At 41.0% G+C, this 16,690-nt stretch overlaps 1 protein-coding gene across 1 annotated transcript in view; it reads right to left on the minus strand.

Annotated features, from left to right (window-relative positions):
• Nucleotides 1–654: 654 nt before the first annotated feature.
• The window catches only part of ATG7 (autophagy related 7), a 353,330-nt gene continuing 337,294 nt past the window's right edge, over nucleotides 655–16,690 (minus strand). The window contains exon 19 of the mRNA XM_040359335.1: nucleotides 655–956. Within this exon, the coding sequence (XP_040215269.1) occupies nucleotides 924–956 (33 nt within the window). The 3' untranslated portion in view covers nucleotides 655–923. The remainder of the gene's footprint in view (nucleotides 957–16,690) is intronic.

The raw sequence follows: 16,690 nt of genomic DNA on the forward strand, positions 1-16,690 counted from the left end.
TACGCGCATTCGTCGCATTCTCTTACATCGTCGCTAGTCGGTTTTTCCCGTCGCAAACTTAAGCCTGCTATTTCATGGCTTAGATTTAGACCAGCCATGTTAAAGTATGGCCGTCGTTGCCGCGTCAAATTTCAATTTTTTTTTTTTGCGTAAGATGTCCGGCAATACGAAAGGACGTAACGCACGTCGCCGTTCAAAAAACACGTCGGGGCGCCGTAATTTCACGCAAAGCACGGCGGGAAATTTCCTAACGGAGCATGCGCAGAACGTTCGGCGCGGGAACGCGCCTAATTTAAATGGTACACGCCCCATTTGAATTAGGCGGGCTTGCGCCGGATGGCTTTACGCTACGCTGCCGCAAGTTTACACGCAAGTGCTTTGTGAATCAAGCACTTACGATGAAAACTTGCGGCGGAGTAACGTAAAGGGGATACATTACGCCGCCGTAATTGTTTGTGAATCTGGCCCTTTGTACTTACTCACTTGTGCATATTTTGATTACTGGTAGGTTGAGGGTAAATAACAGTTTATATTCATATTATTACTATACTTTGGGACATATCTCAATAGATTTTAAATTTAGTAACACATTTCAATTAATATCACATATGTTCTTAAAATTCTGTCTCAGTCTGTAGATATTTATATAGTTGCTCTGAATCTTAGATCATTTTATTTTACAGGTATATATTTACAGGAAAACATCAAAGACCATCTTTCATCTTCAGAGAAAGATGGTATCTGGAAATTAATATCAGCCTCAAAATGAATATAATGATTTATACTAAAGCAATAAAAAGCAGAATTTTATCCAGGGTAAGATCATTATATAAGATTTAATAGAGAGAGAGAGAGAGACAAAGAGCATACTGTATTTATTTGCAGACTGGTAAAAAATAGGCAGGGAGATGGAATCGAGCCATTTAGATCACTTCGTCGTCACTCATGTCCCAGATCTGAAAAAAACAGGAAGAATTTCTTAACATTTGCACACAAAGCAAATAATCCTAATCTTATCCCATCTTCATTTGCACCCTCAAAAGCACCAAGTTGGAAAAATGAGTTCTACAGTACTCGACCCAATACAATTTGGAATTAAACTTGAAGAATTGCCATACTTTTGCATAATTATCCTTTAAATTCCCCCACCAGCACTCCTAAAAGTCTATATGCATCTGCCTATGCTTCTGACAGATCCATGATGTGTGGCCTTCTCTTAGCTAATCCCATGCATTCAAGGAAAATATTCTATTCTCTCCTATGGAGAGGCCATCTGCCATGCATCCCAACAATAGATGGGCTTTCCATAGCAGTAAATGTGATATTTCTGTGCTAGTGCAGAAGTAGAAAGCCAGCTGGAAAGTTTGCAGCAGTGGCTGTGCACTTAGTTGTGGACAGGAGCAAAAGGGGATTATCCTTTAACAAAAATTATAAATAGCATAGTTTACATTCCTCTTAACCACCTTAAAATATTTTGTTAGTAAGCCTGCATATTTATAATTGGAATTGGCATGTTCCATGCACTCAATAGTGACTCCTAAGTCATCAAGATCACTGGGCGTATGCTAAGCTCTCCTGAACGCCTTCTTCCTGGCACTAGAAAAGCAGTTTCAAAAACATACATAAAGCCACGTTTTTGGTAAATGCTTTTAGATGCTTGGACCTAAATTAATTTCTTTGGTCAGAATAAAATTGTACACTGACCATTAAAATGAATTACAGCTCAAGCGCTAAACGTGCCTAGCATTAACACTCGTTTAGACACGTTTACACACATTTAGGCGTTTTCAAGTATTTTTTTCTGCTAAAAAGCTGCTGCTTCTGAATGTGCCTTTAAATGCCCCTGCTTCTAAGAGTCTTTAAACACCTATGTGTGCATGGACATTCGAGGCAAAAAGGAAAGTAAAATGCTCCCAAAAGTGGCGTTTTTATTACCCAGTGTGCATGAAGCCTTAATGTTCTATTAAACATTTTTAGCTGTTTTTGGAAATTCAAGATAAGAGACCAGTTTCTCTGTTATAAAGCTGTAATGATCTGTCAGCAAAATGTAATGGTATTAGGTGTGTCAACTTCCTAGAAAACCAGCTGCGATTGCACATATACACTATTGGTAAGATTAATTCAAAAATATTGCATCATTAAGACTCCTGCCTCAGCAGTCAGCCAAGGGGAAGACAACACCTACAGTAGCTGAATGATATCAAATATTAAGACCAACTATAAAAAACACTGAAGGGCTAGTGATGTTTTTGAGCAATGCACAATGATTGATAAGGGGAAGGGAACTGCTTTTTTTCTCATCCTAGATTTACTTAGTTGGTGTAAACCCTCTTTAGTATTTTCAGGCATTCCCCTGTGTTTAGATAATGCAATGTCTCCAGAGGACGACAGAGGAGAGGTGCAGATGACAGAGGCATATAAACTGACCAGTGTCAGGGATCAGCAGCCATGATGAACCGTGGTCAGTTTATAGGGGGGGAGGGCAGAAACTGGCAGGATCAGCCAGGTGATACAAAGGGCCAAATTACACAGCACTGTGCTGTTATAGACACTTTAAATCTGTATATCTGAAGCCAAAATGTTTTATTTTCTATTTTGGATAGATTAGCTGTCAGTTTTTTCTTTCCTAGCTACATCTTATTGGGGAGCTTTCCCTTAATTTCCTGTCTTAAAGATTAAACAGGAAGTCAGAGGATAACTTTCCAATGTAAGGGAAATTCACACTTAGACAGTTGTCACGTTAAAAGTGTCCCCATTCCCCTCTATTCGTGCTCTGGTGGCAACCTAAAAATTTGGATTTACCTTCACTTCATTCCTGGAGACGTTGGCGATGGGCGCATAGACCACACTGAAAACCAGACAGACGCTATTCCCTCATCTTGTCTTTATTTTACTCTTTTCTTTGCAAATATTTACAGACACATCTGCCAAATATGATATATTTAGCTAGAAAAAAACAAATATGATGGATAATCCTTGAACAAAAAGTATGTTCTAGTTTGCCCCTCGGTTGGGTGCCACCATCATGCTCTTACACACCAAAGAGGTGGTCAGTCACAGCCTGCAATTCAAAGACACTTCTGCCCTTTGTATGACACCCATCTATCACTGCTCAGGAGGCCAGCACACATTAATGGCTGGAGATAGAGATAAGGAGCTGTTGACTAATGGCTTTTGACACAAGACATTAACTCTGTTTAGTCTGCATATTCTGTGAGTATGTATTTGAAAAAAAAAAACGAATTGATCAGATTATGAAATTATCTCTATGTTTAGAAGTTTAGAGATTTATAGACTAGTAGACAAATATAAAAAGCCAGCCTTTAGTCAAGCAAGATATTAGTTCAAACATCATTAATTGTATTTATAAACCTATCAATTAATACAGCTATATAGTCCTGTAAGCATTATTATGAATGTTATAATATATTATAATTGGTTTAATTATATTCTCTTTAATCCTTTGAACACTAAGGCTACTTTCACACTGGAGTGATGAGAGCGTCACCGGTTTTGCGGCGCTTTACTATAGTTTTAGCAACACTTTTTGGCCGCTAGCGGGACACTTTATACCCCAGCTAGCGGCCGAAGAAAGGGTTAACACCGCCCATGTATCGCCGCTGCTGAAACGCTTTGCAGGCACTTTGGCAGCGCTGTCCATTAACTTCAATGGGCAGGGGCGGTTTAGAAGCAGTGTATACACAAAGATGCTGGTTGCAGGACTTTTTATAGCGCCCTGCAAGAACACCGCTCCAGTGGGTAAGCACTCAGGCTTTCCCACTGGAGTGACAGGAGAGGCGCTTTGCAGACGCCTGTAAAGCGCCTTGGTGTGAAAGTGGTCTAAAGAAAAAAAAAGTGATTTTAGACTCTATTTGCACTATTTTGGGTGTCAGAATGGTAAGGAATGGATTGGAAGATGTTCAGACAATTACAACAGAAAACATGGAGATATGATAGAGGGCTTATAGACTACTGGAGCTAGACTATTGATAATTATTCAGTGGTAGAACTCCAAACAATACCAGCTTGAATTTGGCAGGTCAAAATCCTTAAAATTCATAGATACGTCTTCTTTAGCACAGGCAATGCCATTTATTCCATAATCATAAACACATGGTCTCAGCACTTTGAGGCTTGGTTCACACTACTGCAACCTGAAAGTCATGCGACTTACGGTGCGACTTTACCACTTCCTGGTGACTTGAGTACTAAATTGATGCAGCTTGATGCGTCTTTGAAGCGTCTCTGTCTTGTGCAGGTATGCAGAGATAACAGCATACAGGAAGATGCCATGTACTGCCTGGTAAATTGTCCTGTAATGTAGGATGTAAATCATATCAATATAGATGAGGATACGACTTGGAGGGAACTTCCATTAAAATCTATGGGCCCAAGTGAGATAGAAGTTGCCTTGAAGTAGTACAGGAACTTTTTCTAAAGTCGGAATGGCTTTAGTAGTAGTGCCAATTAAGACAGCTCTCATTGACTAAAATGGGATTTCATGTAATGCGACTTGGGGTCTCACAAGTCGGATCCCAAGTCGTGGCAGTGTTATCCAAGTCCGAGAGTACTAATCACTCAGGCATCGTGTGACCCATATATTTTTGGTCAAGTAAATAGTCATAATCTGCTTTTGAGGTTCTCAGATTAGCAGCATGTTGTTTATATGAAGCAAAATTTGGAGTCACTGAGCGATGATAAAGTCAGTGGCCCAGATTCAAGTAGCAATTGCGCCTGTGTAACCATAGGTTACACAGCGCAATTGCTTACTTGCTCCGGCGTTACGAATGCTCCCGATTCAGGAACATCGTAACGCCGACTGCAGCCTAAAATCTGCGTGGCATAAGGCTCTTATGCCACGCATATTTTAGGCTGCATTCTTGCGATGCCCGCTAGGGGGCGCTCCCATTGTGCTCAGTGTATAGTATGCAAATTGCATACTAACACCAATTCACAATGTTGCGCGAGCCCTGCGTACGCAAGTTACGTCGTTTCCGTACGGCGTGTTTAGCGTAAGGCTGCCCCTTCTAATAGTAGGGGCAGCCAATGCTAAAGGATACCCGTCGTTCCCGCGTCACGATATTTGAATGTTACGTCGTTTGCGTAAGTGATTCGTGAATGGCGCTGGACGCCATTCACGTTCACTCTGAAGCAAATGACGTCCTTGCGACGTCATTTGCCGCAATGCACGTCGGGAAAGTTTCCCGACGGAGCATGCGCTCTACGCTCGGCGCGCCTAATTTAAATGATTCCCGCCCCCTACGGGATCATTTAAATTGCGTGCTCTAGCGCCGGGCAATTTTGCTGGCGCGACCTCGCAATTTACGGAGCAAATTTGCGGGGGCGCAGGGCAAAATCGTTGCCCTGCGCCTCCGCAAAAAAAGCGCAATTCTCTTTAAATCCGGGCCAGTGTTCATCCAGCAATAGCATACTGAAAGGGCTTTGACCCACCTACAAGCAGGAATGTTTGTATGTCATACTAGTGAGCCCATCTTGCATCATTCACTTATGAAGAATGGCTCAGCCTACAAGTTATTGTCATTTGCAAGTTCGGAGTCATCCACCACTGCAACGCAACATAAGACACAAGGCTTAAAGGCCCATTATGACTGGTTGATGTGTTGCTTTAATATTCAGTTTGAACGGACTACCCACCGAACACAGAACATATTTTAATAGATATACACCCATTTTTTAATGCAGTTCACCACAATGCACAGCTGTTTCACATTAGTATGTTGTGGGGTCCTAAAATGTATATGCATTGTAATTTGCACCTAGCTGTACGATGCCAAAATGCATATTGTGAATAGGTCATTAGGGTCACATACCATAAGAAGTGCAGATTTATAGCTCATGCTTAAAGGATAACATTGTAACTGCACAGTTTTTTGCAAAATACTAGGGAAGGTACAAATCTAGCTTGAGCGACGATTTAGGAAAAACAATCAGTTATAGTGACTGATGACAGGAAAAACCTTTAAGGATTCGGAACCTCCCCCCCCCCCCCCTTCACACACTTTTTTTATTTTGGGAACAAGAAAAAAAAATGTAATCATTGTCTTGACATAGACCGTCAAAACCTAAGACAAGATTTTCAGTTACATTACATACACACAGCGTCGGGACAGCGCCGGAAATTTATACAATAACTAAGTTGTTAACCAACTAATACCAACATATCCATTATCAGTTTAGGTAGTCTGTTTTTGCATTCTACAGTGACTAAAGCCTGGTACACACTAGCAGTTCTTTTTTGTTCAACCAATCGGGCTAGGAGGAGCCGCTGTATTAACTATTCATTGTTAGTACAGCGCCCCCCCTGGCTGAGCTATCGTGTTGACTGGGGGATGGACTGCCCGCCAGCGCTTTCAGCCATTGCCCATCAACAGACATATTTTTAGTCATGCCCCTCCGGCAGAAGCCGAATATTTGGCTTGCTTCTGTCGGACCGGCTGCTGTACAAATGGGACGAACATTGGCCGGATTCTTTGAACCGGCCAATACCGCCAGATATTCATCTCATGGGCTTAAAGCGGTGGTTCCCCCTAAAACAAATTTCTAACAATAGATTCGTAAGACCCGTTACACTGCGGGTAGGCTGGCTTTTTTTTTTTTTTTTCGTACATACCGAGATCTCGCCGTCTCGTCCCTTGGCGGTGGGCGTTCCTAGTTGATTGACGTTCCTCGGACGGGCGCATACGTGACGTCACGACTTTCCGACAGAAGCCGAACGTCATTGCGCAGGCGCCGTATAGAGTCGGCTCTATACGGCGCCTGCGCAGCGACGTTCGGCTTCTTTCGGAAAGTCGTGACGTCACGTATGCGCCCGTCCGAGGAACGTCAATCAACTAGGAACGCCCACCGACAAGGGACGAAACGCCGAGATCGAGGTATGTACTAAAAAAAAAAAAAAAAAAAAAAAAGCCAGCCTACCCGCAGTGTAAGGGGTCTTACGAATCTATTGTTAGAAATGTGTTTTAGGGGGAACCACCGCTTTAAGGCTTCATTGTCATTTAAGTTTTTAACTACTACAAGCAGGAAGAAACCCTTGTACAATAACAATAAACTATTTATTTCATAAACATAGCTGTTTCCATATATTGATGCTAACTGATTTAATTTAAGTGGATTTGGTACCCTTATCTTTTAATTATGAAGAAGGGCTGGATAAACCTGCAGGTACTTGCAAAGGGCTGTATATAACACTGTCAATTTCCACAACGATTTACATATATATTGTGCATTCACATCAGTCCCTGTCCTCGGGGAGCATACAAACTAAGTTCCCTATGTCAAATAAATACACATACTAAGGTCAATTTAGATAGGAGCCAATTAACCTACCAGCATGTCTTTGGAGTGTGGGAGGAAACTGGAACACCTGAAAGTAACCCACACAGGTACACAGAGAGAACATGCAAACTTCAGGCAGGTAGTGCTGTGGTTGGGATTTCAACAGACGACCCTAGGGTTGCTAGGCAGGAAGTGCTGACCACTTAACCACTGTTCTGCTTCAAAAAAACAATTCATTCCACTGCCCCCCAAAAAATCTTGTCCGGACGGCTTTCCTGGTCTGCTTGTAAAGTAAAAACTCCAGTGTCATTCTCTTTATGTTGCTTTTTTTAAATTTATTTCGGCCTCTGGCAACAATTAAAAATGAAAAGAACAATACACCTACAACTTCTGTTTGCTTTCCCGATTATGAATAGGGAAAGATAGATTGTCCTGTAATTGAGTCCATGACACTTTGCCAAAGAAAACACAAGAAAATGTCAAGTCGTGTATTGGCTCAGAAGCTAGAAAAACACCTATTGTTTTGCTGATGAAAATTCCAAGATACATGAAAAGGTGAATGAAACTCCCATTTTATCAGATTAAGCTGGAAATTAAAACATTACTCCTGTGTGGCAGACTATTGGAGGGACAAGCAGTACAACACTAATAAACCACTGACACGTACCCCTATGTTTGTTTAAAAAAGTGCAAACATATTTTACGGCATTTTATGAAGAACATTTTATTATGCCCATCAGTTACAAGAGGCACCAGATTAAAACAAAACATTTGGTTAAATTAAAATGAGAGTGTCTGTACAAAAACATATGCCATACATCTCTGCAATAACGCTCATTTATCCATCTTATATCCCTTTAAAAACGCTGCAAGTATAGAAAAATCCCGGTTGATCCTGCCATTTATCCAGTGCACTCCCAACTTCCTATGTGCAATGCTTCCACTGCAATAACATCTCAACCATTGTTCTTAGACCTGTCTACTTCTCCTTTATGGGCTACAGAACGCATGTCATGGAAAAGAGGGGGCGAGATGTTATGAAGTTCAGCAAAAAGATCTGCACAGGGTTCACATCACTGCCTTGGATATCAGTAAAGCAGAGGTAGTGCATTATCACATCAAACTGAAGGAGTTTTACGGGCAGAAGTTTTTTTTTATCTTAATGCATTAGGATAAATACTTACCCTGAGCCCCATCTCTTTCCAGCGATGTCCACAAGTCCCTTGGCTGTTCCTTACTCTCCTCCTGATTGATTGACAGACACGGGAGCCAATGGCCCACTGCTGTGTCTCAGCCAAAGTCAGTTAGCCAACTAGGGGCAGGGCCGAACGGCAGCTCCGTGTCTGAATGGACACACGGAGCTGCAACTTGGCTCGGGTGCCCCCATAGCAAGCTGCTTGCTGTGGGGGCACTCGATAGGAGAAAGGGGGCAGGAGCAGTGAGGAGGGACCCAAGAAGAGGAGGATCCAGGATGCTCTGTGCAAAATTACTTCACATAAGAGGCACGTATAACATGTTTATTATTAATTTATTTTCTAAAATAAGACTTTACAATCACTTGAAGTCAGAAGCTCACTGGAACAACGTGTCTTTTCTGTATTTGCAGCATTTTTATATGGCTGGGGTGATGTGCATGTATTGCAGAGATGTTTGCAGTATGTTTGCCATCATGACTCACTGTATACTGTTTTCTTGCCTAAAGATTGCCAGTAACAGCACTTCCTGCTGTCAGCCTGACGTGCAAGCTGCTTTAACTGCCTGCTTGACTGGCAATCAGGTCTATGAATGCCTTCTGCAGGTCCAACAGACAACTGAAGGAGTATGCATGCTAAGTTGACAACACTACTACCAATTGCAAGGCAGACACTTATGTCTTTAGCCTGAAACAGGAACTGCTGTTACTGGGAAGATCTCCAGGTAGGCTCAATTCTTTAAGCTGGGTTGGGTATTTTAAAAGTGAATTCAAAGAAACTCGAAAAAAAACTACTTTGCAGTGGGAGTATGCTCGAATTGCAAGATTTAACCGCTTGCTTAGTACTAGGGGATGTGGAAAAGTAGACTTGCTTACCTGATCCTCTGCACTGCTAGTTGGGTCCCTGAAGCATTTTCTTCCACATCCCCTGGTGAGTCCTGACATCATCAAGATCAATATAGGGTCCACAGCCCTGCACTGGATGTGATGAAGCCCAGGAACAGTCCACCGCCAGTAGGATTGGGTGTAGGGTTGCCACATCATCCCATTAAACCCGAACACATTAATTACACAGGTTCTGTGGCTGATTAATGTGATAATTAAACTCACTTAGTGCCTTATCTGCATTAAATTAGCCTCAGGACCTGTGTAATTAATGTGTTCAGGTTTAAAGGGATGAGAGGACAACCCTAACTGGGTAGTAAAAAGTACATTTACTCTCCCCTAGATTACACGTGCAGTTAACTCTTGCAGTGTGGCTGCAGCCCCAATGCAAGAGAGAATTATTAGATTCCCTAAAACTGTGCTTTAAATTTATTCCTAATTTTATCTTATGATAATTTCCTCTGTAAACATACATTTGTGCCTTCCATAGTTGGTAAGGTTGAAAAAAGACACCAGTCCAACATGTGTGTGTGTGTGTGTTTAAGTCACTACATTTTCCCATATCCCTGTCTATTGCTTTTGCCAATATGCCCATCAGAATTATTTTTACATTTATCGATACTCCCTGCTGACCCCACTAACTGTGGAAGGGAGTTCCACATCCTTACAGCCTTGTCAGTAAAGAACCCTTTGTGCAGTTTAGGGTTAAACTCCTTGTGGCGGAACCATCCAGCACCCAGCTTGAGTGGTCCTGTCAGTATACCGCTTCATCCACTCTGACATAGGAACCAGATATTTATAGCTGAATATTGCATAGCATACAAGACTAACCGGCAATAGCTTGTATGAGAACTGGAACTGTTTATTGAAAACTCACACAGAATTTATAGTATACCAGGTCAGGTGACCCTGATCACATTAACATATGCAAAGGCAACTAATAATTAACATAACTAAGGAACAACCAACATAAACAGTATGCTACTTTCCCTCCAGCAACAAATAGCCAAAAGTGATACAGTTAACATGAACGAATGAACTAAGCACTTAACCCAACCTAGATGACCAGGCTATACACATTAATAGAAGTATAAACACAACATCTCACAATAGTTCTATAACAAGTTAAAGTGTTCACAAGATAAATTTCATGTCCAAGAGATGTTCAGACAGACAAACAATAGGTGTCCCAATTAACAATGGGAGAGACACACTATATACACAGAACACCTTAATAAACAGAGACCACCAGCACCAGGTGGCTTGCTGATGATATTAATATCTGTGATGAGTCTCACAGTGTGAAGCAGTCATTGTTGGTAATGAGGCATCTAGGCCCTAAAAATGGATCCTGGGCCTAGATTCCCAGAGTATGTGTGTTCTGGGAAGACATGAACCTGAATCAGAAACAAGACCACTCCAAGGGTCCCCCAGACATACACCTCCCAAAGAATAGTGTTCTTTTAAAGACAGGGCCCCCAGTGGCTAGGAGGCCACCTTGCAGTTCTCTCCAAAAAACCCTGTCCTGGCTGATTCTGTCACAACCCTTCTCATCCAACTTCATTGAGTGGCCGCATGTCTTCTTAAGAGACCTGAGATTCCTCTATGCTAGAATCACCATTTAGATTGTTGTATATTGCAATCATATCTACTCTTTAGTGTCTCTTCTCCAGGGAGAATACATTTATTATTTTTAGTCATTCCTCATAAGTTCTATGGTCCCCTTTTTAGCTCAGTTGACCTTATGTGGACTTTCACAAGTTCCAGCACATCCTTCGTAATGACTGGTTACCAGAATTGGACGGCATACTCAAGATGTGTATAAATCAGAGTTTTGTAAAGTGGTAGAATTATAGTCTCATTTCTTAAATAGATACCTATTTCAATGCATCTGCTAGGACCCACAGATCTTTTTAACATCTTAGATTCTCCATGAGGTCCTCCCTCTAGCAAGTAAATTGCATTCATATTTTTAGTCCCCAAGTGCATTACTTTACATTTTTCAATATTTTTTTTTTTTTTACAAGAGAACCTTTTTCAATATTTGACATCATTTGCCATGTAGGTGCCCACCCCTTTATTTTATGGAGGTCCTCTTTTAAAGCTGCTATATCCTTTTGGGAAGTCATTACCCTGCTTAGATTTGTATAATTAGCAAATACAGAGATTGAACCATTTTTATCCTGACCTTAATATCATTTATAAACAAGTTAATCAATTGACCTTTGGAAGATTTACCCCCTTCATGACTAGGCAATTTTTGCGATTCGGCATTGCATTACTTTAACTGACAAGTGCAATACTGTACCCAAAGATTCCCACAAATGGATCTTTCTTTTGGTGGTATTTGACTACCACTGTGTTTATTTATATTTTGAGCACTAAAGACAATATTCTCCTATAAGTTTTTATTAGAAAAAAAAAATCCCAATAAGCATTTATTGATTTGTTTATGTAAACGTTATAGTGTCTACAAACTATGGGAGATATTTATGGAATATTTATTTTATACTAGTAATGGCGGCGATCAGCAAATTATAGCGGGACTGCGAAATTGTGGCAGATTATCGGACACAACGACACAAATACAGTGATCAGTGCTAAAAATATGCAGTCTCTGTACTAATGAAACTGGATGGGAAGGGGTTAAACATCTAGGGCGATAAAAGGGTTAACTGTGTGCCCAGCCAGTGTTCTTGTGTACACAGTGCGGTGCTTTCACTAGAGGAAGAGGCTGATCCTAGAGTCTGCTTTGGAAAGACACAGGAACCTCCTTCCCCCCATCAAGAACTTAGAAATGCCTTGTTTACACAGGCATATCTTGATTCTCCATGTTTTACCAGCAATCAGCGGGTGCCGCGGGACATCGGAGTCCCCTGCACCCGCAGATCATTTTGTGCTGTGAATCATCACAGCAGAAGCGGCGTGCCCCCTGCAAGCGGAAATGCAGAATCACATATAAAGCTGTCGCTCTGTAGCAGTAAAAGTACTATAGGGCAATCAGCAAGTGGTTAACCAAAACTGGTCTCAGGACACGGCTTTGGGGTAACGCACTTACAACTCCAGACCATTCAGAAGATACGTTGTTATTAACCACCCTCTGGACGTGCTCCTGTAACCAGTTTTTTGATGCAAATATTTACACAAACAGTGCCATTCACTTGGTTCAATTTTTCTTGTTGCGGACGCAGTTAATTATACATAATATAGATATAATGAGTTACATAGACATATAAGCTCTCCCAGTGGGATTTAAATGCTGTGTGAAACCAGAGAAAGAGACTCAGTAAGTATTATTACACAGTTGGGGGTTGGAGGGAATAATGACCTTATTAACTAATGCCACACTTTACATGTGAATACAAAGAAGCCATCATGAGTGCACCCTGGTAAAAAAAAGCAGACACGTTTCCCTCTGTTCCCAGGGAGAAATGTGACATTAATGCAATATTTCACATGCTGATGTGAAATGTCTGCCTTTAGAGCCAGCACATAGGGTAATTTGAGTAGTGTCACAATTATGGAAATAACGTCGGCACACAATTACTTTCCAGACAAAGCTGATCTTTATCTATTATTCCTGCACAGAAGCCTCTTTTCAAAGTCCGGAGCTTTGGATTACAGTGCTCACCAGCGACATTAGTCAAATAAATGTTATTTACCAAAGATATGATCTGAAGACTGAAGTTTCTACTGTGCAAACATCCGGGTCTGGTGCAGACTGGAGTGTACTAGCCCCAGAGAGGGGCCACAAGAGTGTAGAGGTCAGCTACTACAGAGGCAGCCTGGCTGTGCGTCCTACAGATAAAGATTTGGTCATATTAAGAGGAAACTACAGCATTTTACAATTGTTTTAGAAATGAATGTGAATGCAATTTATATTAATGTTTTAAATACCCTGAATATTGTTTGCAGAGTACTATGCCCATGGTGGCACCCACACTTCCTATTTCAGCTGCCAATAGATAACAAAATGTCAAATGTTTGGTGTTTTGTATGTGGAGAGGCTTGGTGGAGGCCAGCATAGATATGATGACACAGCAGAAACATTTTCAGCCCCAGTCTGTCTACAGATGGCCATAGACCGATATTCTATTCACCTTATGTGTATGGACGCTGTACCCCTGACACAGTCAATAACTGTTTCACTGCTCCATCCCCCAGTGCAAGCTTTATGGTTGCCTTATGCCCCGTACACACGATCATTTTTCGGCATGAAAAAAAAACGACGTTTTTAAAAACGTCATTTAAAATGATCGTGTGTGGGCTTCACATCGTTTTTCGGCTTCTGAAAAACGACAAAAAAAATCCGAACATGCTGCATTTTTTTAACGTTGTTTTAAAAAATGTAGTTTTTCGGGTTGTAAAAAATTATCGTGTGTGGTCTAAAACGATGTTTTTAAACCCGCGCATGCTCAGAAGTTATGAGATGGGAGCGCTCGTTAAGGTAAAACTACCGTTCATAATGGAGTAAGCACATTCATCACGCTGTAACAGACAGAAAAGCGCAAATCGTCTTTTACCAACACAGAATCAGCTAAAGCAGCCCAAAGGCGAATAGAACTTCCCCTTTAGAGTGCCGTCGTACGTGTTGTACGTCACCGCGCTTTTTTAATCATTTTTAAAAAACGATGGTGTGTGGGCAACGTCGTTTTTAATGATGAAGTTGGAAAAACTTGATCGTGTGTACGCGGCATTAATTGATCTGTTGTCAGGTTCTCAAACACAAAAGGTATTTTCTGGAGAATGTATGTAGGCCAATGAAGAGAAGCTTGGGAGACAACCCACAGAAACCTCAGGGGAGGGCTTATATATTTAGTGTGTGATATTGCAGGGGGTTTTACTCAAATGAAGTGCTTCCCACTGAGTTCAGTCAAGCCAGAAAATACTGTGTTAGGGATTTTAGCCCACTTTATTTTTTTTAAAGAAAGTAAAAGTATGGCTGCCCTTGTATGGGCATCATTTCAAAACACAAAAAAATGACATCAAGCCTCCTGGCTTCCTCCTGCAGCACTTCTGCTCAGGCTTAAACCTAGGCATTTGGTTTGGATCCTCAGACCATCTCTCAGCCCCACTGAGCTTACATGCGCCTCTCTCTAAACACTCTCCCTCTTGCAACTCCCTGATGATCTGGTTCACGCCCTGACCTCCTTTCTTCCAGGTGGAGCCCTAAATTACTGCCATGAAGGTTTTGCACAACTGCACACACAGGTAAGTCTAATAAGACTTTGGCCCAGAGTTAGAGGTGCTTGAATCCACTGAACTCCAGAACCCAATCCAGGAATTACAAAAACCCAGAGAAACCTATGAAAACAAATTTATATGCCCATGAAGCCATTCTGGAGCCTTTCAGTCTGCATCCTTGAGACCTCGGTTTACCATTTACCGCTTTTTAAACAGTAGCAGGGCCCAACACTCTCACAATTGACAAACTATGGCTGTTGCAAAAGGATGTCTAATCTCTTCAATCCTGAAGAGCCTCAGCAGCATCAGAGACTGTCCCACAGACATAAAAAAAAATTTGTCCAGATTTAATTATTTATTTTTCATGTGTTTGTGTCTCATTACTCTGGGTGCTCTGGTTTCTACTACAGCTCCAAATACAATGCGATAGTTATTATATACTTGTTGGCTTCTTTGAAAGGGCCCATTTGTTTTTGGTGCCTAAAGTTTAAACCTAATAATTTTTAGAAAAAGTTGACATAATATATATTTGGTACTTATTGCAAGAATGTCTGTAAAATTGCTATGCATGTATCACGCCCAAAGAAATCGGTGCTGAAATAGAACAAAACACCACCACCAAAATGTCCAAACCAAAGTTAATTGATCTATACTTGGAGTGAACAATGGCACATCACTGACAGTCCAAAAAATCTTAAAACCTGCAGATATCATATTATCTACAGAACAGGTGTAGTGATCCGAAATTGGGCCCTAGGCCCAGTAGCAGCTTTGCCTCCCAATCCCTTTAATTACCATTAATATGGATAGCAATAAGCACAGAGAAACTGCACCATCTGTACTGGAATGGCCTCTTCCTATCAGACACTAACAGAATGCACAAGCATCCTTCCTTGTAAAGTGACAAGCAGGTACACAGATTTGACTAACTGCACTATCCTATTTTTATGCAGGAGTATGAGGGTTGTAGCTTGGCCCCTGGATATCCACTGTCTAGGCTGTCTTGTGAATGAACTGACTATGTCTACAGACATACCTAAAGTTAAAGTAGGTCTAAACCTTATCACTAAAACATAACGTAAGCTTTAAAATGCTAAAATTATATAAATGTTGCTTTCAATCAACTTTAAATACTGTATGTAGTTTTCATTGCATGCATCTGGAGCTTCTTGTTGTTATGTGACAATTGTCTCCCAATTGTACTCCTGCACTGGCACTACAGGTGGCCATTCTGACACACATTGTGCAGGAACCACCCTTCTCACCGACCAGTCTAGGGGATGATGGGCAACTGCCACTGGAAAGAGTATGTGTGGGTGGCAAGTGTTCTAAAGAGGCTGAAAGTGATCGGCAGCACTGAGATCCAAAAAAAAAAAAAAAAAATGTACAAACAGTACTTTACAAAAAATAATAATAATAATTGTCAATTGTTTATGATACTTAGTGCTTTAAGCAAACTAAAAGTTATCCAGTTAGGGTTTAGAGCTGTATCATAATGCAAATCTATGGCAAGCACAACATGAACAGAAGGTGAACGGCATTTACTGTAAATGCCAGATTTATCACATGCATATAGCCAAGTCCTTTATATGTTCTCTACATACAAGGAAACCAGAAATATTTTTTGTTAAAATAACTTGCAATATAGAAAAAACACAGACTGTCAATCTAAAAATGACAGAACCGACATAAACAAACAATACAAATAATCTCAGTGAATTGTGTCAGACACAAAAACTGATCTAATCTATGATAACATCAATCCTCTGACTCCATTCAGCTTAATTCACTTCCTCCTGCATGAAAAATAAACTCCAAAGCTTTTATTGAAATTATAAAAGGACCATGTACTTTCTATAACTACAGCCAGTCTTGCCAAAGCCTTTAAAAAGATTAATTTTTTTTCTTTAAAGTTGAATCTCGGGGAAAATAAAAATCCTCCTTTGCAGTGGGGGTCCCCTACAATGCAAGGGTTCAATGCTTATTCATTTCTAGGTTATCAGTAATCAGGACTTGCTTACCAAATCCCTCTCTCCCTCCACAGCTAGCACCATCCGCTCCGTCTTGTGGGCGGTCTCTCTGTGTCCTCTTGTACAACTCAGGGCTATTGATCCTGCATTGTACTTTATGACA

The sequence above is a fragment of the Rana temporaria genome, chromosome 7, assembly GCF_905171775.1.
Source record: "Rana temporaria chromosome 7, aRanTem1.1, whole genome shotgun sequence".
Classification (NCBI taxonomy): Eukaryota; Metazoa; Chordata; class Amphibia; order Anura; family Ranidae; genus Rana; species Rana temporaria.